Here is a 25,462-nt window from a genome sequence, read left to right on the forward strand (position 1 = left end):
TCACAGGAGAATTGCTCCTTTTTGGAAAAAAAAATACTGAGTATCATGAGGCTTCTACAGAAATTATAGATTTCTATTATTATTTTCATTCCTGTTTGAACTGATACTACCTGAGTCAAATTGCACCATGTAATTTCATTTGTTTCCGGTGGTCTGTGGGGTGTTAGTCCAGCCCAGCAGTGATGTTCTGCTCACACACGTGTATGGAGGCACCCACCCGTACCCATTCGTTCATTCTTTTCTTCCTTGAGCATCGGGTGCAGGCTGCTGTCACAAATGTCACCTGACACAGACCTTTGAGCTGACCCAGAATTGCTTTGCTGTCAGAAAGCTGATACACAAGGATGTCAGAGTAGAAAGAGATGCCGTGATAGAGGAGCGACGTTTTGAGCTCTGTGCAGAATGAGTTCTAAGGCTAAGCCTGGGTGTCTGCTGGAGCTGCCATGGGGCTGTGGTTCAAAATGTTCTTGGAGCATTGGTTGTGAATGAACAACACTTCAAATCTGTCCAGAAAGTGGTGCTTTCCCAGAAACGGGTGCTCCATCCTGTGGACTCTGCAAGGTACATGACAGGTATAGATGTATACAGATATGTTGGTTTTGACTTAGGCTCGTTTGGGAGCATTTACATCTTTAATCCTGATGAATTTATTCCCATTGTTCATTGTGATTAAGAGAGGATCTGAAGCTACAATCATCTTGATGATGTTAGAAAAGTGATGCTGGAAAGACATCTGTAAGGTCTGTGATCAGGAATTAGCTACATTTGTTATTTTGCACTGTTTACTTAGTTGCCTTTTTTGTTTTTAAGGGAAGACCTAATAAAATACCAATGCATGGAGGTATATGGTACATAATCAGTTAAAATTTTCCTTAAAAGCTGAAATTGTTGAAATTTGTTGGTTTATCTGTAATTGTGAATAAATCCCTGGGAAGAGACAATCTAGCAGAGAATACCTCTAAGACTACACATGTGAATCATACTTCTATTTCTTTAAAAATAAAAAATAATACTAAGAAATAATTGACTTTGGAACTCTTTTTCAGAGTGTATTTAAATCTATCTATTTGTGGGCTATATGTGAACAATATTGGTACCAGTTATATAAAAGGAATATAGGTGGTAAATTATGTTGACATTCCAAGCAATACAAAGAATTCTTTTACTTGTGTGTTCTTGAACTGTAGTATATATTTGTTCAAAGCAACAGTACTTATATGTCTCATATTCTCACGTATTTCTTCAGATTATTCCCTGAGCCAGAGGAATGAAATGAGGAACTAATATACTGATAAAGGTAATTATTTATGTCACCCAGATCAGTGATTTAGGAAAGGATTAATTACACTTACACATGGTAAGGCATGTTAACTGAAATGGTAACATATTTTTAGCTTATAGTCTGCATTCTGGGAGCTTGGTAAAATAATAAAAAGCCATGAAACTGTGCAGTGAGGAACTAAATAGGAGAAATGACAGAGCTGTGGTAGCAGGTGTCTGTCAAACTCAGTGCCAGAAGTGTGAAGAAGAAACTGAGACCTAATGCTCTGTCAAGGATGTCATTGGAGAGTACCTAAAATGTGCAATGGTAGTAGGCAGAGGAGAATGGAAAACAGAAAAGCTAATATAAGAATTGTAAAATACATAAAATCTCCTTTTGTTTTTCTTCTCAGAATTCTTGGCTATTAGAAACAGGAGGAGATTGTCAGGGTTTGAAAAATCAGGCATGCCTTATGGAAGAATAAAATAAAATGTTTTTAAAGACAGATTAGGTAATACTGTTCCATTATAATTTTTAGCAGCAGTCTCAGTCTAGATCAAAACAGATTTGGACAGGGAGACTGACTTGCCTTCCTAGAATGGAAAATGTTCTTTAATCCCTTTGTCCTCCAGGAGCTTGATAAAATAACGTGCAAGATGTGGTCTGAGTAGTCCTAAACTATAGCATCCTGCAGGAAAGCAGCTGTTAGTGTGGCAAAAGACTGGCCATATTCTGTCCTGAAAACAGTTCCCTTCTTCAAGAATTCAGAGCATATCTGAATTTAATTTCTAACAATTACAAACAAATATCAAGACTGTAAAGTCAAAGTGTGTTTATACTGTATTTGGGGGGAGCATGGTGCTGGAGCTGGTGACAACTGAGCAGTCTCTGGAACAAGATATAGCAGAGCTATGCCTTGAAACAAGACATTTCTGGTCATGTGCAGCATCCATCAGAGCAGTGCTCCTGCTTCTGGCAGCTGAGCAGCTCCTGTGCTTGATGGTAACTGCTCAGTCTCTATACTGCACCCACTGCAAGCATACAGGTGCTCTGAAGCACTGAAAATGAGAAGGCCAGCATGAAGATGCTTGTGACTCATAATTTGATAAATATGAACATTATGATACTGTCTGTATTTAGGTGATTACAGGTGATCTATCCAGAGAGGCTCTCTGATGCCCTGAGTCATGTGTTGATGAGTGTCAATGCATCTGCATGCAGTTATGCACAAGTGCTGCCAAGGTAATCCTACATTCCCCCCATTGCTTGCCCTTGGAAAGGGACTTTGTAAGGTGTTAGTAAAAAGGTATTTATTTGCATGCTTGACACAATTTCTGCAGTTTTGAGGGGGCAAATCTTTGAAATATGTATTTTTGGCAAAATTGTTTATTCTATGGGTTTCAGACAGTTGTGTTTCAGGTCTTGAATTCTGTTTCACAAGGGGCTGCTGTGGCATTCCTACCGAGTGCACTTCAGCTTTTCCAGCTCAGCTGCACTGAGCAGCCTCCTCTGAAGCTGTTTCAAGTGTCTGGTTACTGCAGCCCCGACTGTCTGGCTTGCAGCTGCATCTGACCCTCCTGCTATGGTCTCTTAACTTCTCCTTGCAGCTCGTCTTGTAACTTCTCTACTTTGCTTGTCTTGATGACCCCTTTTTTAAGTATTGCAGTTTTCATTGTTTAGTATAATCTCAACCTGTTCTATTCTCGTTTCTGAACTGAATAAAGTTTACAGGATTTGTTTAATACTGTCTTAGAAATAGTACATAGACCACCTGACATCACAGCATAAACATATGAACTAATGAATGTAGATCTCCACATGCTTTTACAAAAGCAAAAAGTGGTTGTGTTTTCACTCATTTTCACAGAGGCTAGAATGAAATGTCCCTCCTGCAGAGAGCATAAATATATGTTGATAACACACTGTAAAATAAATATTATATTTCTTCCAAAAACTGAGAAGTCTCCAGTTTGGGCACTTGGAGAAAAATGAGCCCGGACATCTGTTCTGTTTTCTGCCCAGTGTGTACTTGAGCTGAGGCACATTTGGAATTCTGCTAAAATGAGATTATAAATTAGTAGCCCTTCACACTTCACTGCTTGAATGAGACAGAAGTTATTTTCTTCTGGTTTTGAGTCCCAGGTGCAGCACTTTCTGACTAACAAATATGATTCTCTAAAAGGGAAGAAGGACAAGTGATTTGAAAACTACAACAACCTCTTCTCTGTGGTCTGAGTACAGACATGTAATAGAGAAAAGGAAAGCACATCAACTGACAGGGTGGAGGAAAGGGATCCTGTCCAGAAATATGATGTTGGTGAAGAAGTGGTTTGTGATTTGGGCAGCAGCTTCCATGTCTGGTCTTTGCTTCTGGCTTTGTGTAGAAACTTAAGCAGGTCATTTGCATAGGTGCCCCAAACAGATGATCCATTTCTTTGATTTTTGCTGCCCAAATTGAGTTGCTATGTGGCTGATATTTAATTATAGAGTATAGAGTACTAACAAAGGGAAAGATTTCTACTTTCACAAAAACTTAGTGAGATGAAGCTGAATGTTACTGTCCCTCATCCTGGACTAGCACGGGCTTTGCTCTCAGAGGCTGATCCACTCTTCAAAGAGGACTGACAGATCTCTAGTCTGTCTCACTGTTATTAAAAATTATCTCTGATCTATCTTGCTGAAGGTCTCTAAAACTGAGCATAGTTTCAATATTAAAGAAACACTTATAACTGTTACCCCACCCTGTCTAATGACATTCCATAGATGGCTGAGCATGGTAGGGTAGCATGAAAAGTGACTGGACAAGGTTCACTAATTCTATAATTTTCTAATTTATAAATTGTCCTGAGTATTAATGAACATTAATGTTAATGTATAATGGAAAATCATAGGGCTGAAGAAGAGGAGACTCTGGAGACTTATATATTTATATATATATATTTATATATGTGTGTGTGTGTGTGTGTGTGTGTACATAATCCAGCTGAAGCTGCAACATCTGTGCTTTCCTAACTGGGGCAGGGAGGACAAAATGTGCCAAGAAGATATTCAGACAGCTTGAAACTGGTTTCCATCATGACATCAAGGGTGTTGGGAAGATAATTTGGGATTTTCTCTGACATCTTCATACTTTATCAGTCCTTTGGTGACCTCCAGATAATATCAACTGATGTTTAATCTATTTGAAAATGGGATTATTTTCAATAAGAAGGGACAAAATTAATTTATTTCATTGGAGTTCCCCGATGCAATTTTCAAGAAAATGGAAAAATAATCCCTTTAACACTAACAATATATCTTAACCCTGAGGCTTTCTCAAAATTACAATAGTGATAATTCAGTCTAACAGTAGTATCTGCATAAAGAAAACTTTCTATTATATATTCTTTCTGCTCAGCCCAGGGGCAGGAATATAGTACATAGAACTGCAGGAATTAAACAGTACCAAGTTAGTTCCCACTTTAACCACGCCTGCAGTACTGCAGCACAGTAACAACTGAACTGCCTCCTCTGCTCTTTGAAAAGTAGGAAGACCCCATCAAATATCTGCATGTCAGGACTTGGTCAGAGAATGAAAACAAATATTTTGTGCATTTTTGTATATTGAGGGAACTGTTTTGCTACTATTTCTAGAATATTTTTCAAAGACTGAATTACATTCTCCAGTGAATTGCAATGATTCTTGTCTACAGATATCTGTTTTCTCTCTATAAGCTCTGCCAAATGTAATTTCTAGCTACATCTTTATGCTCCTTAGTTGAGAGGGGGCCTCTCCTCACCCGTGAGTAACTGGTGTCATTGCAAAGGTCTCCATTGCTCATGGCAGGATGGAAGAGGCACTGATGCAATGCAAATGTCTGTTGCCTCCTTTCTGCTGCAGAAGTGTAATATTTTCTGCTGCTGTAAAAGAGGGCAGGATGGTGTTACTTTGCTGAACAAAAATTTCCTAGACCCTCCTGTGAACAGGAGAATATCCAGAATTCATTCTAATCTTCAGGCAATGGATGCCTCTGTTTAAGTATTTGATGCCTGGGTAGAATTTTCTCATAGACTTTCTTTGCTAAAAATGACTAGATAATGCATAAAAATGGGACTTGAGGTAAAATTCAGATACTTTTTTTTTCCCTTTGGAATGTTTATACTGTCCTATAGTATGTTTCTGTCACATTAGAGTTATATACTGGAAAACTGTTCTGATCTCTTTTAGATATAGTTTTTTATTGGGAGGTCTTGCTGTATAAAGAGGTATTCTTTGAATTTCCTGCCCTGGCCTTCTGCAGTTTTGGGAATAAGTGGAGTTTTTTAGTGACATTTAAGCTACAACAAAACCTAAGGAAAGCAAAGAACCAAATCTACATATTTAGACATAAAACATTCAGCCTGAGTCAGGACTGGTATTTAAAGGATATAGGGTAATAAGAAAAAATTATGGTATATCCTAAGGATAGGGGAAAATCTTTCCTGCTTACTAAGTATTGGAATAGAAGTCATCTACTGCCTTTGTTTTTCAGCCCAAAGCTTTCTATGGAGTGGGGACAGTCCAAATGCAGATTGTCTGAACAAGACAAGATTTCTGTAGTGCGGATCTTGCTTAAAGAGACAGCAAAAGCTCTTTGTCTTTATTTTTATTTTAAAGAAACAGCCTAGTTGTCATAGAAATCTCATTAATTTTATTAGTATTTTTGTTAGGAATTGTCTTTACTTAAGTGTATGAAAGTGTTGATGTCTGTGTAAAAGCTGAAAAGTAAAATTTCCACATTAAGTTATTTACCTTCCTAATAAAGAAATAAAAGACAAAAAGGAGTGGAGAGGGGAGGAAAAAAAAGATGTTAATGTGTAACATTTTTAATTCTTGCAGTTTGAACTATGCAAGTTCAGACGTCTCAAGTGGAACACCTCAGCCTTACAAAGGTGCTTTCCTGGTATATAACAGCTCTTAAAACTGAGAATTTATTCATATGATTCAGGAAAAGACATAGCCTATTCTTGGAAGGCAAGGATGGAAAATTTTAGTTTGGAGTTCTTAAAAATTATGATCAAATCAAATAAAAAAGATGTTAGAAACTAATCTAGAAATCACTCATAATTACAGAATACTTACTTGATTTAAGAATCGCTAATTTTTCTGCATATGCTCTAAATTCCTGGTGGAATAAAGTAATAACATTTTCCATAGAGGTGAAAATTGATAGATGGTTATTTCAATCAAAGGAGATCAAATGCTGCCCACACCATAATTAAACAGAACTTGTAATTATGTGTTCTGCAGCTCAGCTCACTTATTACCCAGGATCTTCCATAATTGTGTGTTGCTATGTACAAATGGTAAACTCAAGACTTGACACCTCAGACCTGATTTGCAGGTGAGGATTTCTCGTTTACCTGGCAATCTGTCACAGCCAGAACAGGCTTCTGAATTTGCATGTGATAGAAAGTACTGATTTTGTGATGAAAGATTTCAGTCCTGATTTTGTAAAGTAGTCCCCAGAGCTCCCAAGCTGAGAGCAAAATTTATTCTGAGTTTGATCTGGGATGAGTTTCTAATCACATTAGCTATAAAGGCAGCCTTTTAATTTCACGGTCCCTGGGAAAATGAAACTTGGGCAAGCTGAAAGCATTATGAAAAAACTTCTGCATAAACATCTGATACTGTAAGTCTTGGAATATTTACACTGAGGTGATGGAGCTGTAATTACATTTCTTTCTTGAGATATGCTTCCAAAGTTTGGATGTTTGTAATTGAGTTATAGCCTATATGCTAAGTTTTGCTGTTTATGGTTATAAATACCAATCTTATCTGCACAGCAAGACAGCATGTTTGGAAAGGCCGTAAGTTCCAGTATTCTCATGTATCTGTGGTATAAAGTTGATTATGCTACCTGCACTCTCTTAAAAAGTGCTCCTGAATGTAGCATGATGTTCTGTATAGTGTTCTCCCTGACAGAAATGTTAGCACTGTCTGAACCAGCCCATGACTGTCATCAGTGGATGTTTGAAACTTCTCTCATGGGAAGTATCTGGAGAGTGCAGTTGTACTGGCATTCTTGAGAGTGAACTAGTTCAGTGTTTTGGGTGATCTCAGGCTTTCAGGGTCAGAGTTTATCAACAGAGTCTGCTGTGTGGAGGGAAAAATACAATGGTGCTTGTGCAGGAGGAGAGGCTTTAAGTAAAGCTTGAGATTTCAACATGCTGTTGGGATTGCTGAAAACATGTAAACTTGTGAAAGCAGTTTGTTGCACAATCCTGGCAGCTCCAGAGAGGATTTGGAATAGTGACTCAGTACTCTGCTGTCCTGTGTTTTAGAGCAGCACCTCTCTTCTGATATTGTTTAGCAAGTGGAGAAGAAAATTTTTCATTATTTCATTTCAGGGGTAGGGCAAGACACTAGTATAGACTGCACCTTGGTAAGTCACCTTAATATCCAGTAGTTGCTCAGAAACAATCTGGGTAGACCTGTGGCTTTAAGTGCACATGGAAACTGGTTTATATGGGACTGTCATTAGGCTGTCAAAACCAACATTGACATAGTAAACCCAACAGAATATAGTAAGAGACTTCCTGACAAGTGTAGTGCAAAAAAAGTTTACTTGTGGCTATCAAAACAGAATTACTACGATAAACTCTTCCAGATAAAACATTTTGTCTTTTCTAGCCCAGATAATTTTTTCCCTTTGGAGAACAAGCATGGTACTGGCTGCAGGGGAAAGAGCCTTGCATTGTTAGTGGAGGTGTTTGGTGCAGAGGGCAGGGAGGCACACCCAAGCACAACTGCAGATTGCTCCTGGAGCCCCTGTCATGAGATGTCCCAGCAGAATGGGGGATAACTATGTGTTTTAGCTCAAAGAGCACTTACAGCCTTGTAGACTCAAAATCTTGTGAAAAACAAGAATACCAAGTGTGGAACTAGAATGGGAAAGGCAAAGAGCTTTTGCTGGTGGTCAGAGAACTCCTGCCTAATGAAGCCTCATGGAGAAACTTTTCATAAAGACCTTGAAGCCCTGGTAACTGCCAGGAGAAACACAGGATTTCAGTCTCACTGTGTCTGGCAATTATTCATTTTCTGTTTATCTGTGCTTAGTGTTTTGGTCCATTGGGAATTACCTGATATATGAACATGCTTTAGTAGGCCAGTTGATCTGTCTTAGGTGGGTCAATGTAGACTGTCCCCAGTTAAATTGTAAGGGCTAGTAACTCAGGCAGTTTTTGCAATAGCAAGTAGTACAATGTAAGAGTAACAGATTTTGGATTGGAGGTTGGTACTAAGGATATGACATCCACACGGTGAATTGAAGGAATTTTAATGCTTTGGACAACAGAATTCATATGGCAAAACACTTTTGTTATTCCAATATACAATTTGAGGATTCAAAGTTTGAATGCTCACATCAGTAGAAGTGCAACTCTTGGCCTCAGTTCCATATATTTGTTTGGCCCAATATTGTAGTAGATCAGATTTGTGTATGTCAGAAACAGAAAATGTATCCTTGGTTGACTTTATATTTTTTCTCTCTAAAGTTCTTTGTAAGAAAGTCCCTTGACTTTTTTACTCATCTAGTTAATTACTAAATTAAACCCAGAATAATATTTAACTATGCTCTGAATGAATTCCTATTAATAGGAATAGGAATTTATTGAGTAAAAATGCCTTCAAGTTTATCCAGTTTCTAACCAATAGAGTGGAATTCAGAAAACAATTTGTATATAGACCCATGTTTTCCTAGCTAGTGGGGGAGAGGAAAGCTACATAGAATAATAACAACCATTGGGTGAAGAACAGCAACACACTACATTAAACTGAACTCTTCTTGGTTTCATTGGCTCATAGAGAAAACTCTCTAATATTTCTTTGTAGTACTACAAGAGAAATAATATATTTGAACATTAAGCACATCCTTTTAAATGAACTTGATTTGTCACAATTTATATGAAGGCATTTCTCAACTGTTATATCTATATTTGCTTATTCAGTACGGTATTTAAATTCTATGTAAATTACTTTCAACATAGCACTTTGTTAAACTGATCACTTAAATTAATCCCTAAGTAGCAGACGAATCAATTCTGAAAACTTGACCTCAAATACAACACAAGCAAAGAGCATTTATGCTCTTGAATAAGTTGAATTTGTACTTTTACTAATATTATGGTTGTCCCTTTCTGTTCTGAGGAAGAATAACAGCCAGCATTTGTTGCAGAAGAGACTTTCCTGCCAGCTGATCTGAACCACAGCTCTTGTAAACATTCCAGGATGCTAATCCTAAGGAAGTCCCACCCCCATCAATTAATGGTAAAGTTCACATGAGCAGGAGGTTTCAATTCTCATTTTTCCTGATTTATTAACAGAGCAACTGTCAGAGTACAAGTGCATTTGTCATTCAATAGGGAAACGGAAAATAATGAGACACTCACGGCTGGTGCATTGTTTTGAATCTGCTCAGCTCATAATCTAATGCATTCTGAAAAGAGAGAAAACAGGTTTTAGAGTTTACATGGAGATCATTTTAATCAAGAGCAATTCATGAAGTGAAATACGTGATATTTTAAGAAGTGAATGAGGGAAAGACCTGAAAAAACAGTTTTTAGGTTTTTAGCTACCTGCATGTTTCATCTTAGTTAATGCTTAACTTTTTGTTATTGGCCTGTTGTAACATTTGTAGAAAGCTGGTAGCACACACTACATTGCTAAACTGGAATTTTACCGAGCATGTGGCAGATTAAATTAGGCTGGTTAATGAATCATTCAAGAAGTGATAAGCAAGTCATTTAATATGGTCTCTTCACCACAGAATTTCTTTGTATTTTTTTTCACTCAAATCAGCAGATTAGTATAACAATGGCTGAGTGGAAGATACTTTAACAATGGCTGGGATATTATTAACCTCATGTTTGGTCTGTTCTTGTTCTAAAGTTCTGCATGACTTCTCAACCCATGAAAACACGGTGATGAAAAAGAACTAGGATTTGTAGTGTTATACCTTGGCACATAAAGTGCCCATTCTAGTGCTGAACAAGCTAATTCAGGTACAGGAAACAGTTTCACCAAATTATTTCAGTAGTTTGTGTTGTTCTATATACCTTTCACCACAATGTGAGCAAGGAGTTCATGCACTACTTCTGATGTTCAAGCCAGTGCGCAGCTTGCAGTCAAACTTCTTAAGTCAGAGTTTTAAATTAGTCTAAATTAAACCTTTTTTTTTAATCTATGGGTTTTTCTTTAGTGCAAAATTTCTGGATTGTGAAGACCAAGAAGTGAAGTCTCTGGATTGTACCTGGACCAAAGTGTGGGATTGCATGTTTTCAGTCCAGAAACCTTCTAATGCTAAAATGCCCCCTTTTTCAGCATAGGTTTCTGCAGAGGAAAACTCGGGCTGAAAACATGTCCATTTAGTAGATGCAATTCTAACCCTCCATCTATTTTTGTGTTGGGAATAGCAAATTAATTTGTGTATTTACTGACACTTCCTAGGCATACCTATATGGGATGTGAAATCTCTGAAACTAGAGATACTTTCCAGTGAACTCAATGATCTTGAGTTCATTGTAGCATGACTGATGTTTGCCCAGGTCTATTTGTTTTTTCTGAATAACGTTCCAGCTCTCAGTCCCAAACCAAACTATTTTGCCTTTTCTTTCAGCATCTCATCAGCATGATAGATGGGCTTTTATCAGGCATACAAATGGAGACATTAATATGTGTATGAGAGAATATCAAGTGGAGAACATATACATTCTCAGAGAAAACATATTTCCTCAGTCGATATGTAAATTCCGGTGAATCTCTGCATTTATTTGACATATTTGTTGTGAAAATATGCTATTTCAGACAGTAGAGAAGCCCCTACATTTAATACTTAGGCTGTAATTATATTGTAACAAAAAGCAGCTGCATATCTACATGTAGTGGGTATGGTAATTAGCAGATGATCCAGCAGATCTAGAGATCTCCAAATTCCTGAGGAAATTTAAAACTCTATTGAGCTGTGTTATTGCCATACAGGCCCATCTGGGCTCCTTTGGCTTCATCAGCTGCAGTGGTGACTCACCAAATTGCCTCTGCATATCAATGACCAGCAGGAGTAGAGCCATTTCCTCACCTCCTCTCCAACTCTTGAAGTAAGAAGAGGAATAGGATGTAGCTATGCTTTTTTGTTGCAAGGATTTAATTCTTGCTCACTCCCTTTTCTTTGCAAAATAGAGTATTTAAACCTTTGCTTGTGCATATAAAGATTGCCAGGGTATAATGGCTAGGGGATTTCAGAGCAATGTCTGGTGTAACTTTCAATCCTTCCAAGATGCTGTGTGGAATGTCCTGCCTAAGCACAGCTGCCTTTCCACACAGACAAGTGCTTTGTGCATGGTCATATCAGGCACTATTTAAACCTGCAGTGGAGCTTGGTAGAGAGGGGAGCTATGAATCTAAGCAACTCCTTTATTGGGGAATGTTTTATTGAGAGAGTTTTAACCTATTTCTCCTCCCTCGGGATAGTCTTAAATGAGGAGATCAAGCTATGTGTCTCACTGGGGTTGGAGATGATTGATATCTATGAGTCCAGCTGAAAGCTTTTTTTTTTTTTTTTCTTCTGTAAAATGCACTATTGATTGAAACTAAGATCTGCTGCTGCTCTTTAGCAGCAGAATTCTGGTCCTAGGAAAGAGTACAAAAATATCTTGCAAACTCAACACTTCTGAAATTGCATGGTAGCTTCTGTAGGAAGATGACTAATGCTTCCAGGTTTTAATTAACCATTACTTCTGTTGTTGCTTATGATATACATTGTTAGTGATTCATATTGGCATGAATGGAATCAGTTGCAAATGCAAATGTGTGATAAAGAAGAAGTTAAAGTAGTTTCTTTCCTGGAGGCATTTGAGTTGCCAAATATACAATGAGGAAATAAAGGGACAGATTGTTCTTTAGTTTTTTGATTCTTTTTTTTTTCTTGTGTGTGTATTTGGTTTGTTGTTCTGTCTGTTTTGATTTCTATGTTTACAGTTTTATATTAGACCACAATTTAAAAAGCATATAAAAAATCTGTTCTCTTCTAGCCTGCTATTGATTTCTTCATTTCTACTGGCTGCTTCATTTACCCAACATCAACTTTCTCAGTAACTCACTTCAGTAGCTCACAGTAACCAAAATTCCTAGCTTGCAGATCAAGCCAACCAGCTTTGTTCTGCAGATAGCATCCTGGAGCGAGAGAAATGCTGTAGCAGTGCCAGTGTGTGAGGTGTGTCTTTTGCTCCTTTACTTGCAGAAGCATGTCTTGGACCTGAGCCTATCCTGCTGTAGCTGCTTGCCACCATGGTGCTGACAAAAGAGATGCCTTGCATCAAAAGCAAAGAGAAGGTATGATCTGTACAGGCAGTGGGCTGGGTGGGATTTAGGGCATTTTGCAGTCCTGGGGATGCCTGGTAGGTGGATAAGTGATAGTGAGTGTGTGGTAGGAAGGTAAAGGGAATGAGGCAAAATGTTGCAATGCAATATACATATATTATATGTCGTGTAGCATAAACGACGCCCTCGTTTGCCCCAGGCATAGCACTTCTCTGAGGAAGGCTCCTTAGTCATGAACATTGATATCAGCAGTCACGGAACTTTTGGATTCTGTGTTTGCCTTGGAGTTTTTTTGCCATGCTTTTACGGTTGCTGAGATTGTGCAAATGGATGGTTTCAATGAAGTTGTTGCCTAAGAAAAGTTTTTTAATGTCTTTGGAGGAGGTTGTTGATAGAATTGATTGCATGATACAGTGTTTTCAACTCTGTTTTGAAGTTCATCTTCCCCCTTCCTTATTTTCCAGCTCTTTCTGGTAGGCTCTTGTATGAGATGGTTACAGCTGCAGGTGTAAAGAATAACTTAAACAACCCAGGACAGCTGTGAAGGATCAGGAGGAACTTGAAAATGTCAGATTTTGATGTGAATGAGGGTGAGGGGATTCCTTTGACATTATGATAAACAAACATAGTGTGATGCTAGCTAAACTGTCAATACCTGGGCAGTAAGCTTCATGTAAGGTGACAGTCTTGTCATTACCTTATAAAAATTCAGAGTTACGTTCTGTAACTTTGCCAGTTCTGAGCATGGACAGCTTTGGAGATGTTTGTTGCTTTTTGTGTGTATATACATATATTTGAATGTAATAATGTATAATGCATTTGACTTCCTCCTAATTTTCTTCAATGATTTTTCTTTGGGGTGGGGAGCACAGACGGATTTACTTGACAAAAAGGAATTCCATTTTTCTGTGATAAAATAAATGCATAATATAGAAATTCTGTGTTCAGTATGATCAAGTTTATGTTAAGACTAATAAATGAAAACAGTTTTTAAGAAAAACACCTGTAAAGAGCCCTTGTAGCAGATTAGGAGGAATGTACAGCTACCTTTTTGACTTTTGAGAGACATAGATTTGAAGTATAAGTAAAAACTATCTACATTTAGGCAGTCAATATAAATAAAAATCTGTAAAATAATAAAATTGTAATAAGCTATATCAATAATATTCCTTGTTAATTGGCATGGCAGTCTATTTACTTTTTTACTAGTTACTAATTACTTTGGCATTTCTTAGTAAAAGTGTCCTTATGGAATATAAAAATATCTCTAGGGAATAAAAATAAGATTTCAGTTCTGGCCTCTAGAGAAACAATCTGCGATACAGACTTTTGTCAGTGATATCTGGCAAAAACTGCCAGTGTCTCAGACTGCGTAAATCATGGAATAAATGCATAGAGGAAATTTTATTTTTCTTTAATAAAGGAGAGCTATGCCCCAAGGGGCTGGAGGAGAAGTGGAGAGAAGGTAAATAAAATGTGAGAGACTTAAAATTAAAAGTTAGTTCAGAAAGGATGACATAATAGAGAACCGTTTCTATTGTGAATAGGGAATTACTGTTTTTAAGGGAATTGGCCATTTTAAAGTGTGTAAAACTGACATCTAGTGGTAGCAATGGCACTTTGTGTGCAAAGTGGCTTTACAGTGCAGTTTGCAGAGCAGATTAACAGATTGTAACTATATTACATACTAAAATTGCAAGTCTCTGTACTTTAGCTGGGTGCTACAGAGCATTTCAAATTAAATCTTCTTTCAGCAATCTCTCACTTATATAATGCCAAGTTGCAGGTCATCTTTCTGAATGCATGGCCTCATGCTAGAGAACTGATGAACAGTTCCATTAGAGGAAAAAAGGTTGAAAGGGTTAAAAAAGGTGAGGGTAAGAGTTACAGAACTTCAGGGTCAATTGGGACACTGTTTGGCAGCTACCAATCTTAGAGCTCCTATGAATGAGCAGAAGTCTGGCCTAGAGCTGTGATGTGTTTCTCAGCTCTGGCATTTCTCATGAGTGTAAGCTCCTCTGGGAGAGGAAGCAGGACTTTATGGCCAAAACTGAGATCTCACATGAGTTCAGGCAAAATATGTGGGCTCTGAATCAATAAAGCATATAGGCCTGTGCTTAAATAATTCCAACCTTCATTTGGTGAATCATAGTTAATATATTAATTTATAATTCACGTTTTTATTCAAAGGGCATTTAAAAAGTATTTTTCTTTTCTCTTTTGTCTAGCTTATGTTTTTAGTGTCTTTGAAGAAAAAAAATCCCTTGCTAAAACTCTCCATGATGCCTGCCTCACTGAGGCTTTAATTTATCTTTGCCTCCAGTGCCATTATATACCTAATCTATAAATTACTGGAAACTAGCAAAAGTATGCAAAAATGAAGTATCAATTATTTTAAAATTTATTTTTTAAAACATATCTTAGGGGAACCATACCACAGTCAAAGGGTGCAATTTAAAATGAACATGGAAAAATATAAAAGCATCATTCAGATCTTTCTTCCAGATGGTAATATGAAACAGATCAGCAATAGAAGACTGGGTGAAGACAATGACAAATCTGAAGGAAGAAGGGAAAGCAAGTGTGCTCCAGTGAAAGTGTAATTAGAAGTGGACAAAAAATTATAGATTATTTTTTCTGGGTTAGCAGTCTGTGGCAAGAATTGTCAAACTATATTGGTCAGTTTCTGGTTGTGTTTATTTTACAGTCCTCTCAATTCATGATAACTGTTGCAAATATTTCAGAGATAAAAAATGTTGGTAGCATAATTCTAATTCAACATAGCTCTGTGCAGTTTCACGGCTGTGGTGAATCATATGCTGCCTCTATCATTCCATTTCTGTTACTTTCAAAACATGGTGAATCATATTTGTTGAACACAAATGTTGACATTCTGCAATGAGACTTGAGTCACAGTTATAGAAGTGGTATAAAAAACAGCAGCTGTCATTTCAGATAGGCGAGCCTGGTGCTTTAGTGGGAAAGCAGAGCCGAGCAGCAATCCTGTTTGCTACAGAGCTGCTCTCTAAGGACAAGATTAGTTGTTAACAGTTGTGCCAGCCAGAGCTGGGAGATGCAATCTTGTCTGTCCTGAACCTGGTAATCCAGTGCAGGTGCTCAGCAGTTCTAATAAGCTTTTGACCTTGGGTCTGGGTGGGAGTGGTTGCAATGACATGAGGCCAATTGTACGTGCAGAATCACACTTTGCACTCCCTGGGGCTGCTTCTTACCTCTTGGACACTGATGCCTTTCCAAAGTTGTGGAAGCATAAGTCGTGCTAGCAGCACCCGAATTGTTAATATACATGAGATCTCTAAGATTTCAGAGCAGCTGTCTCTGTGTTTGGCTTACATAAAACCTTGGATAGTACAAATGGAGTTGTGTTGCTGGCAGTGAGGGTAGCAAGGGAATATATTCAGGATGTACATGTTGTAAACAGGACTGCTAGGGTTGGTTTTTTCTTGGTCTGTTGTGGATTTGTCATCCATCATGGAATGCTGCTGTTGTTTTGTCCTCAGGCATGCTTTTAGTTAAAAAAATGCCCATCTAATATTGTGTTACTAAGAGCCATATTCAACATGTAATGGGAGTTTGAGATCTAGATGTTTGCCTTGCTGGAAGGAACAGTAGAGTACTTTACATTCTTTAGGGCAGCTGGAATTATTTTATTACACTGATGGAGATCTGTTTGTGGTACTGCTGCTTTAACACTTCAACCAGGGGGTTTTAGGAATTATTTGATAAAGTTTCAAATGCATTGAGCTGTATGGTTCTGAGAATTCTGTACTGCCTCACCTACAACTTTTTTTTAGATGTTGAGATGTTAGAAACTTGTTTTTTCTTTGACTGAAAGAGGTTTTCTTTCAATAGTATCTCAGTGAACTTCTGTGGTTTGCATTGTTCTGAGGAAACTGCCTGTTGCAATAGTACCATGTCACATCAAGAGCTCAGTGAGACATTAAACTAGTTGACCCTTTATTCTTACATATGCTATGAGTGGGTTCACCTATGATTTATTTATGACCTAGGGTTTCTAAGCCCAGGAGCTGTTTGCTCATACTTGACTGTCCAAGACTTTTTGAACCTGTTTTACTCAATCTCAATGTGGAATGAATGGTCTTCTCCTTGAAAGCTGGCTGCAGAAATAGCCTTGTTCTAGGACAAACAGTAAGATTTGATTCGCAATATAAATCTGTTTACATAGTGAATACAATGGGAAAGGTCATGTTATTTTTCCTAGAACATGATGTCCCCATTATTCTTAGGCTGGCCTGATGGAGAGATGAGAGGTTTCCAAGGTTCTTTCAAAAATGATACTGTCTTCCTCACTGGCAGTGTGGGCTGAGCTCTGTCTGTATTTTCATGTCCTTATTGAAAGGGCATTTACTGGAACACAGAAAATAAAACCACTTCCCATATCTTTGTAGTAATGCACCAATATATGCTTAGGCAAATTGAGTTTTAGCGTTTGAAAGAGGAAGGAAGTTACCACATATAGAAAAAACTGTGACCACCAGAAATTTAGCCTCAGCAAAAAATCAGCAGAGCCTCTGCTGATGTAGGCTGCAAGATTAGGAAGTCTGATTTCTTTTTATGATAAGACAGAATTCAAAAGGGCCAGCTGAAACTCTTCTTGTGGAACTATTTATCTCTAAAAATGCTTCATCAATTAAAACAAGTTGTTTTTCAGGGCTTCTTTCATTTCATTGATGATTGAGACTTTATTAATAAAATGGTAAAGTTGAATCAATTAGTTTTCAGGTTTTGCAATAGATAAGGTAAAAGACCAAAATGAGGCATGCAAGCATTACTGCCTTAGTGGTTCCAAAGCACTTTATTTTTACTTTTATGGGAAGTTTGCAGCTATTCCTTCTGCATCAGAGCAAAGGGAAATATTGAAGTGTCAAAAGTTCCATTTTTGGCCACAACTAAGAATTAAGGCCTGGAAAATATTTCTAGTCTGTAGTCAAAATGCCAGTCACCTGAGAACAGGACATGCTGCAGAAGTGTCCTCAGTCCGGAGAGTCCTGTTAGAAGCAGACCTAGTGCTTTAAAAACTGACTGACTTTTCCTCAGGACTCAGCCCAAGGTGTGAGTGTAGTATGCTGTTGACCCAGTTTAATGGTGACATAGAGCAGAATTGACACTGTCAGCTTCTGTTAATAATCTTGCCTTTGTCAGGGCTGAACCAGGTCTGAGGCCAGCTGCTACTTCCAGTAACTGCATGCAGGTGATTTGGGTCAAGTGGTGCCCTTTTGTGTCTAGCTTGTGCTGTGAAAACAGACTGTCCCTTGGCTGTGTGATTATGTGTAGTTTCTTTCTAGTTCATCTTTCCTATTGAAATAATCTGGTTTTGCTATTTGGTGTTTCCTTACGTGAGCAGACATCTCTGTAAGTATGAAAAAGTCCCTTCAGTTCATCTCATTTGCTTACTAAGGGAATGAGAGGAAGCAAGCTAAAATGGTTGTGATGGTGGTTTTTCAGTATTTGAATATTGAGTTAGTAGGAAGAGTAATGCCTGTAAACAATGGCTCAGGCTGAGTTGGTGCAAGACACTCTGTGCATTGCACTGAAATACAAAATTCAGTTTTCTGGGTCCTGACTGTTTCCATCCTGCTCTTGTGAGGGACACTGAAAATGACAACAGGATATAGCTGTCAGGAATCAATTCTCAGGTCCCTGGTAGCTGAGACTGGCAAGGACTCTTCTTTCTTAGGGAAAGTTAATTCATAATCTTAGTTAACTGCTGCTGTACAAGCCAAGTAACTAAATACAGATGTTCTCCAGGTGTATCTGGCTGTTGGGAGCAGCGGGATCAATCTTGTCACCAAGTGGGTGACATTGGACCTTCAGCTCTCCCCTGCTGGCCAGGGGCCTGGGAACTGTGCAGATGTGCTCCCTGCTGACACTGCCTGCACAATCAGCTGCCTTCTGCCTTCCTGCAGCTAGACAAAACCAATTAGAACAAGAAGTACTGGGGAAACAGCTGAGACCAAAAATGCTGTAGAGAAGCAGTATGAGAATCATCTTACCTCTCAAAGCAAATACTATGGCAGAAGTTGTCAGCAACAGTTAAGCTGTAACAGCAGTCTTAAAAGCAAAATCTATATATTCTTGAAAGATTAAGAAAGAACATCTGCATAATTGTAAGCACATTACATTTCATCAAGGGAACTAGAAGTAGCAAATCTTAATTATAAGAATAAATACTCATACTGAATCAGGAAACCAAATGTGGCTTAGTACGTGCCTGCCTACCCTAAACACTTTGGCTGGCTGTCTTCTCTTTGGAAAGAAACCATCTCATAAGCACCTTGAGCATCTACATTGAGGAAACAATTTCAAATGCCAACACAGACGTGTGCTGGGCTACTTGACTTTGAAAGTACTCCCTGGATAGTGGAACAGATTTGCTGTACCCTCTTTGATACTGGTTTAGGTTTTTGGGGAAGTGCTTTAGTTCCTCTCTTTAGATTTTTATAATCTCAATGGTTATAAGCTATCCTGTATAGATACTCTTTAATTCACATAGTCACAAGTATGTCATGTATCTCTATCTGTAGACATCTTGAAAATGAGCACTTGATTTGCTTGTTTCACATTACTTCAGTCACAGCAAGCAATATTATTAATAGTGGGTAATCACTGACTCCATCAGCAAGATCATGACTGCTGAATTACAATGGCTGAAATAACTCTGTGTAAAGGTAGACCTTAAGGTGCTGGCTGGCAGTCATTGCAAGTAGGACAAAACATCACAAATAGTGATAATTTAGGTAAGCAGCAGAGGTATCAAGATTAAGCACAATTAAGACCTGTTACTGTGAAGCACACCTGCCGGGTCTAAGTTGCTGCAAGAACTCAGCCTTCACAACTGGTATGTGTTGGAAAGACTGTGCCAATAGTGCATGCAACATGTGGCTCTGGCTCAAACAGAAGAAGCTATTTATGCTCCTGGAGAAAAACTACACATGCATCTGTAAATATCTTCATTCAAAGTATGAACAAAATCTGTGTTGGGTCACAGCAGTCTGGATGAAGACTTCTAAGGTGGGGAGGAGGACAGGTATAGCACAGAGTAGTCACCTCTCTCCTGGTCTGTGATCGGGACCAGGTGCTGCTTAGTGGTTTATGTCCACGGCAGCCCCAGATTTTGAGAGCCACATCTTGAAGGGGCAAAGCCAAAGGCTAGTACAGTATTACTCAATGAGAACCACTGACACAAAGAGCTTTACAAACTTTCTCAGTAAGTACTCAGCTACAAAGTGGTTAAGGATATTTGATTTAAATATCTGCTTTATTTTTCTCAAAGCAAGACAGCCTGTAGATAGAGCATTCCTTCCCCCTTACCCCAATATCCCATCTTCTGGGATGCCAATAAATTTATTAGTGTACTTAAATGGTTTAATTATTTTCTGGTTTAATGCAATCAACGTCTTCTGTCAGTGCAACACAACTGGTGCTAATGATGCTTCAGGATGATAGATGTTGTGGGGATAGCTATCAGAGTAACTTAATTTGAGAGGTTTTTGAGAGGTAAAATTTCATTTTACTTTAGCTGTCAAGACCTGAACAGTTAGTGTCAGTTAGAAAGAAGCAAAGGAAAAGGTGCTTTGAAAGTTTTTCACCTTCTTTGTTCTTACATGGAAACTTAACAGTATAATGACCTATTTGTCAAGTGACATATATCTATCTAATAGATGTTAAACTGTTAGATGATTTTGATAGGAAAAAGGAGATCTAGTTTTAGATGTAAGACTCAACATATGAGGTTAAAGTTGTTTTCCTGTACATATTTATATTGCTCTACAGACTATCAGTATGTAAATGATACAATATTTCCTTTTTTGTCATACTTCTGTATTGCTGCTTGGTCTTTACATACAAACATTTATTTATTTGGATTTCATGCTGGATCTGTATATTTAATCAAAGTCCTGGGGTACCCAGCATGTGCATCTTTCCCTTCCCTTTCAGCGTGATGAATCTTCATAAATGTAAATTCTATCTTTTTCTCTGTGACACTTCACAGTAGCCAGTGAAGTCTGTCTACTTCTAAAGTTTTCAAACCTTCCAAGTATTCAGATATTATAATCTTGCTCTTAGTATATTCAGCTTTGATATTATAGCATTAAATACTGTTCAGGAATGTATGTGAAGCAGACTTCCTTTTGGCCATTCTTGAAGTGACCCAAGTTAATTGTAAGCAAGGCAGTTAATGTGGCTTATAAAAATGATGCCAAATGTCATTGAAATGACTCTTCCACTACATATAAATATATATGAATCTCCCTTATAAAAATCTTTTTCTACCAATTTTTGAAATTTAAATTACAGTAGTTAGCAAGCATGGCTCCTGAAGTGAAATAAATATCAGAATATATATTTAAATTGTCTAAAAATAAATATTTTTGTTTCAAGGCTTTATAAGTCAATGACCCAACATGTTGTTGACAGCTGAGATTAAATGCTTACAAGAAATTCAAAATTTCCACTGACATACAGACACTCTTTCCTTTCCTGGCAGTTCATAAACAACACTTGAGTTTCAGTATGCTGCCATTGCACCGTTTTGGAGCAGTATGTCTTTAAAGCTTGTGCAGAGTTCACAGTGTGGGGAGAAAGGAAAAGCAGCATGTTTTCTTTGAGAAAAGTTGAGCTTTGAAAGCTACTGGAAGTTTTGGAATGCTAAGAGACAAACCAGCTGAGATATATTAACAAGCAAAGAGCAAGAGAAGAGGTCAAAACTGTACATGCAAATGTCCTTTCACATCCTAGTAATTTCTGAAGATTCACATGGCTTCAAAAATAAGCTCATTCCAGGAAAACAATACACATATTTTTGAACAGTTCTAATATTAGCCTGTCATTATTATGGTATCTGGAAGTCAATGATATTTCTGCTGAGATGAAAGTGACCAACATGTTAACTTTAAATTACTCTCCTAACCCCAGTTTCCTTGTGTGTGGGAGTAGTTTCTTTTTAGGAAAAAGTCACTGTTGGTTAACTTTGTCTATCCCTTTCCCACCCTTAAACCATTGACTAATACTGAAATTTAGCTTAGAGTGAATAATTCCATTTTTACATTTGAATGCTTTAATGAAGGTTTTAAAGAATTTTATAGTGCAGAGTGATGGACATGAAGTATTGTTTACATGCAGAAGCAAACGAGGAATTTTATGAACACTGAGCACTAATATATAAAAAGAGATATGCTGCTCTCTAAATGATTTGTGAAAGTCAAGAGGCAATAATGGATGATCATATTACATAATAGCCATCCTTATAATTGGGGATATACACTTGTAAAACAGGAAAAGAACACAAAAAGAGAGAACATTTGAATTCTGATGTGTCAATTATCAATTGCTGGCAAATGATTTGTTTATTAGAAATTAATCCCCCACTGTGTTAAATGAGTTTGTAACGAGTTCAATATCAATGTAAATCCAGTTCTTTTTTAATTGACCATGAGCAAAATAAAATAATTTTCTTTTTATAAAACCAGGCAATTTTGATTACTTAAGTTTCTTCATAGTTCAAGAAATACTCTAAGTACTATTTTTTAGCATGACTTTCCACATTTATTCTAGTGACTAAAGTTGCTAGCCATGACCATATTACTTCAATTATAGGTCCTAACTACTTGTAGCTATTTCTGGTGCAAGAAAAAAGTAAAAAATGAAAAAAATTAAACTCCCTAATAGTTTAGGATGGTGATGAAATGGATGGGTGTTGTTGCTAAATCTGTATTTCACATTGACTTATTTTTCTTGCAGAGAAGGGAAGCACAGGTGTTAAACTTTGGACATGCAGACTTAGGAAACAAAATCAATTTAGAAATTTGTCCTTATAAATTAACGAAATAATCCATAGTGGTGTGTACCTCCTACATAAACCTAAACAGAAGTATTGTATTTTTAGTCCAGGAAAATAAAACTTAAGTAATAAAAGTAAATTTTATTTTTACTTAGTACTTTCTTAGCTTTTTATGTGTGGCTGTAATTACCCAGCCAAATATACCTGCATAGTGTGACCAGATCTCTTCTACAATACTTAAATAAGGAAAAACAAATTATATTTTTTCCTTCTTTTGCACTACCTCCCAAGTAAGAGACTCTAGCATTTCCCACTCTAATATGTTTATGAAATGACTACAGCTTCCCACTATTACCCACGTGTGAGAGAGGGAATCTGAAGCTCATTCAGATGTGAGGTGCACAAGATCAGATGGTGGATGTTGGAGAAATTGTTGACCTGACTGATAACCAGGCATTTGCAGAGTGTCACTGAATCTGGTCACTGTTTAACATGACAAAAGTGGCTCTGTTTGGCTTTAGCTGATTAAAATTCATGAATCAGGGTTACTTCAAGCTGAAGCTCAACAAAGGCAAAATCTTATCCAAGAAACTCTTGATGTTGCAACCATACTTCATGTTATGTTGTGGAAATTCAGCTATTGTCTGCCAATATCAAATGATAACAGTTTTATCTGTGCTGACCAAATGGATATTTCTTGCATTTGGAACTAATGTGGTGGTTTGTGTTTTGATGAAAAACACAGAAAAACAGAACAACCTCATATGACCTAATTGTTGAGTCCCTCAGTTTTAGCTATTTCTGAATTTATTCATGAGCACAGTCACAAAAGTCCTTCAAGACCCAACAGAAAATGTAGCTCTACACTGTCAAGTTCAAGAATACTTAATTGGACAGGGAAAAGGAAGAAACGATAACACTATAAATAATGCATGGACCAGTTCTAAAAACACTGAAATTTTGTCAGTAGAGGACTTTCTGTCTGGAAAGTGTATATATGACCGACTAAACCCCAGGCTTTGGGGATTATACTATTACAGAATTTATTTGCCCTCTTCCTACTGCCTCTTCTAAATTCGGTGCTGTGTTTGTACAGATGCATTTCAGATATTCTGAAACCACCTGAATCAAAAACATTCAGGTAAAGGGGTGAGGTTTTAGGGTTTGTTTGTTCCAGTGAAGAGTCTCTTTCACTTGCAGAGTGATGCTGGCTCATACAGACATTTCTCTCATCTGCTTTTTATATACTACAAGACCCAGACAATCTAAAACACAAATGAAGTGTTGTATTTTCCCCTTCACAGGAAACTAGGGGTTAAGGGCAAATGTCAGCATTTGCCTTGAGTAGTTCTGAGAGAGTAAAATAGGTCATCAGCTATAAATAGATAACATATGTTTGTAGTCTAATGCCTGTATTTTTTTTAACCAAAAAATTGTATGACTTATTCAATTCATTTGTATCTCGTCCTATATTCAGATGGTTAAGCATCCTGCCTACTCATATTATGCTGATTAGATGTTCTAGATGTCTAATGGGACATTTAAATAAGTTTGATAGAAAATCAAGTTTTTACTCTATCAGGGTCATACCATGAGAAATCAACCCCATGGCATTTGTAAGGTTTTATTAATTCTCAGTCTTATGCTTTTCAAGGACTCTGTTGCAATGGATGCAGATAATGACACCTTTAAAAGTGTAAATTGCATTCAAGTAGCAGGGGACAAAATAGTTAAACTGTTAAGTGAAAAAGCCCTGCTACACAGGAACATTGGAAGAAATAAATAGAAAAGCAAAGAAACAAAATGAAAAATCTCCTATAGCAGGTAGAAAGAATATTAATAAAGAATTTATAATGTCTTTTTAGGAATTTTGTGCCTATTTGATTATTAATGTGAAGCCAAATGCTGCAGGTAACAGTGCCTAGAGGAAATCAAATACCCTACAAATAGGAGCTGTGTTTCTGCATTTGACACACTAATATGAATTTTGGATAGAATTTACTCTTCAGTATTCCAGGGACCTAAAATACATGAAATAATTGAAATTCTTATTCTTCTAAGCACTGGTTTTGTAGGACCTCTGGGATTTCTAAATTCTTTCCAACATGCCTCTTCCTGAGCACCAGTGTGTGATGTGGTTTCCCAGCAGTCCAACCCAAGCTTCAAGCCAGATTCCCCAATGTAAGGTCTGTGCTTATGCGTGAAATTGGCACTGGGAAAACTTATGAAAGATCTCTGCAATTGCATTTGTGTGTGTTTTGTTTTTATTTTTTAATGTGGGCAAATTCCATGAGTTTTTAGATATGGAAAGATTGATAAATATTTAATAGTGTCTTTTGAGCCATTCTAGGAATGGCTGGAAGCTTTTGCTCTTAGCAGTATGCTGATAACTGACAGGTCATGCAAGCTATCTGCTGATCATTTTAAATTAAAGACAAGATTACATTGAAATTCAGAAGTCACTACATTGCTAGCAACCTATAGGCTTGGTGTTCCTGTTGTGTTTGCTTTTTTTTCCCCCCTTCCCTTTATCATCATGCTTATTCAGAGCAGATGTCATCCTGTAAAAAAAACCCCAAATGGCTTCATTTTACTAAGGGAAACTCCCTGATATTTTGTGACTTCCTCAATGCTTCTACTTTCTATAACCTTGCATTGCAGATTTCGTGGACTTCCATTTTAGGTGCCTTAGGCTTTTTAATACAGCCATAATAGCTCAGTCAGCATTAGCAAAATGTGCTCAGGTTATATCTAAATCTTAGGCTACAAGTGTGTCTAAGTGAAAATCTACCAGCAGAACTGTCCTGGCATAATGATCCTCACATAACACCCCTGTGGGTGTCCTGGGTGGCTAGCAGTGTCCTTGTTTTGCTTTCATTCATGTCACTTTACAATTAGTAGCTTTGTAGTTGCAGTATCCAGACAGGTTTCAACAAAAGGATATTCCTTTCACAGCCCTTTACATATATATATTATTATTTTTTTAAGTGGATGTTCCTTTATTTTTTTTTCAATAATTTCTAGCTGTCTTTGATTTCTGCCCTTA

At 37.4% G+C, this 25,462-nt stretch overlaps 2 protein-coding genes across 14 annotated transcripts in view; one reads left to right on the plus strand and one right to left on the minus strand.

Moving 5' to 3' along the window:
- The window catches only part of BLNK (B cell linker), a 93,593-nt gene that overhangs the window by 52,779 nt on the left and 15,352 nt on the right, over positions 1 to 25,462 (minus strand). For 11 of the 13 annotated variants that reach the window (XR_015805165.1, XR_015805164.1, XR_015805163.1 and 8 more), the window contains exon 3: positions 9,671 to 9,717. The exons of the other annotated variants lie outside the window; for them this stretch is intronic. Coding sequence is in view for 8 of the 11 variants with exons in the window: in XM_088169161.1 (XP_088025287.1) it covers positions 9,671 to 9,717 (47 nt within the window). In the remaining 3 variants the exon portion in view is untranslated. The remainder of the gene's footprint in view (positions 1 to 9,670; positions 9,718 to 25,462) is intronic. 13 annotated transcript variants of the gene reach the window in all.
- DNTT (DNA nucleotidylexotransferase) overlaps positions 12,312 to 25,462 on the plus strand; it is a 133,006-nt gene continuing 119,855 nt past the window's right edge. Inside the window, exon 1 of the mRNA XM_088169170.1 lies at positions 12,312 to 12,608. The gene's annotated coding sequence lies outside the window, so the exon portion shown is untranslated. The remainder of the gene's footprint in view (positions 12,609 to 25,462) is intronic.

This window comes from Sturnus vulgaris, chromosome 8, assembly GCF_052056855.1.
Source record: "Sturnus vulgaris isolate bStuVul1 chromosome 8, bStuVul1.hap1, whole genome shotgun sequence".
Classification (NCBI taxonomy): domain Eukaryota; kingdom Metazoa; phylum Chordata; class Aves; order Passeriformes; family Sturnidae; genus Sturnus; species Sturnus vulgaris.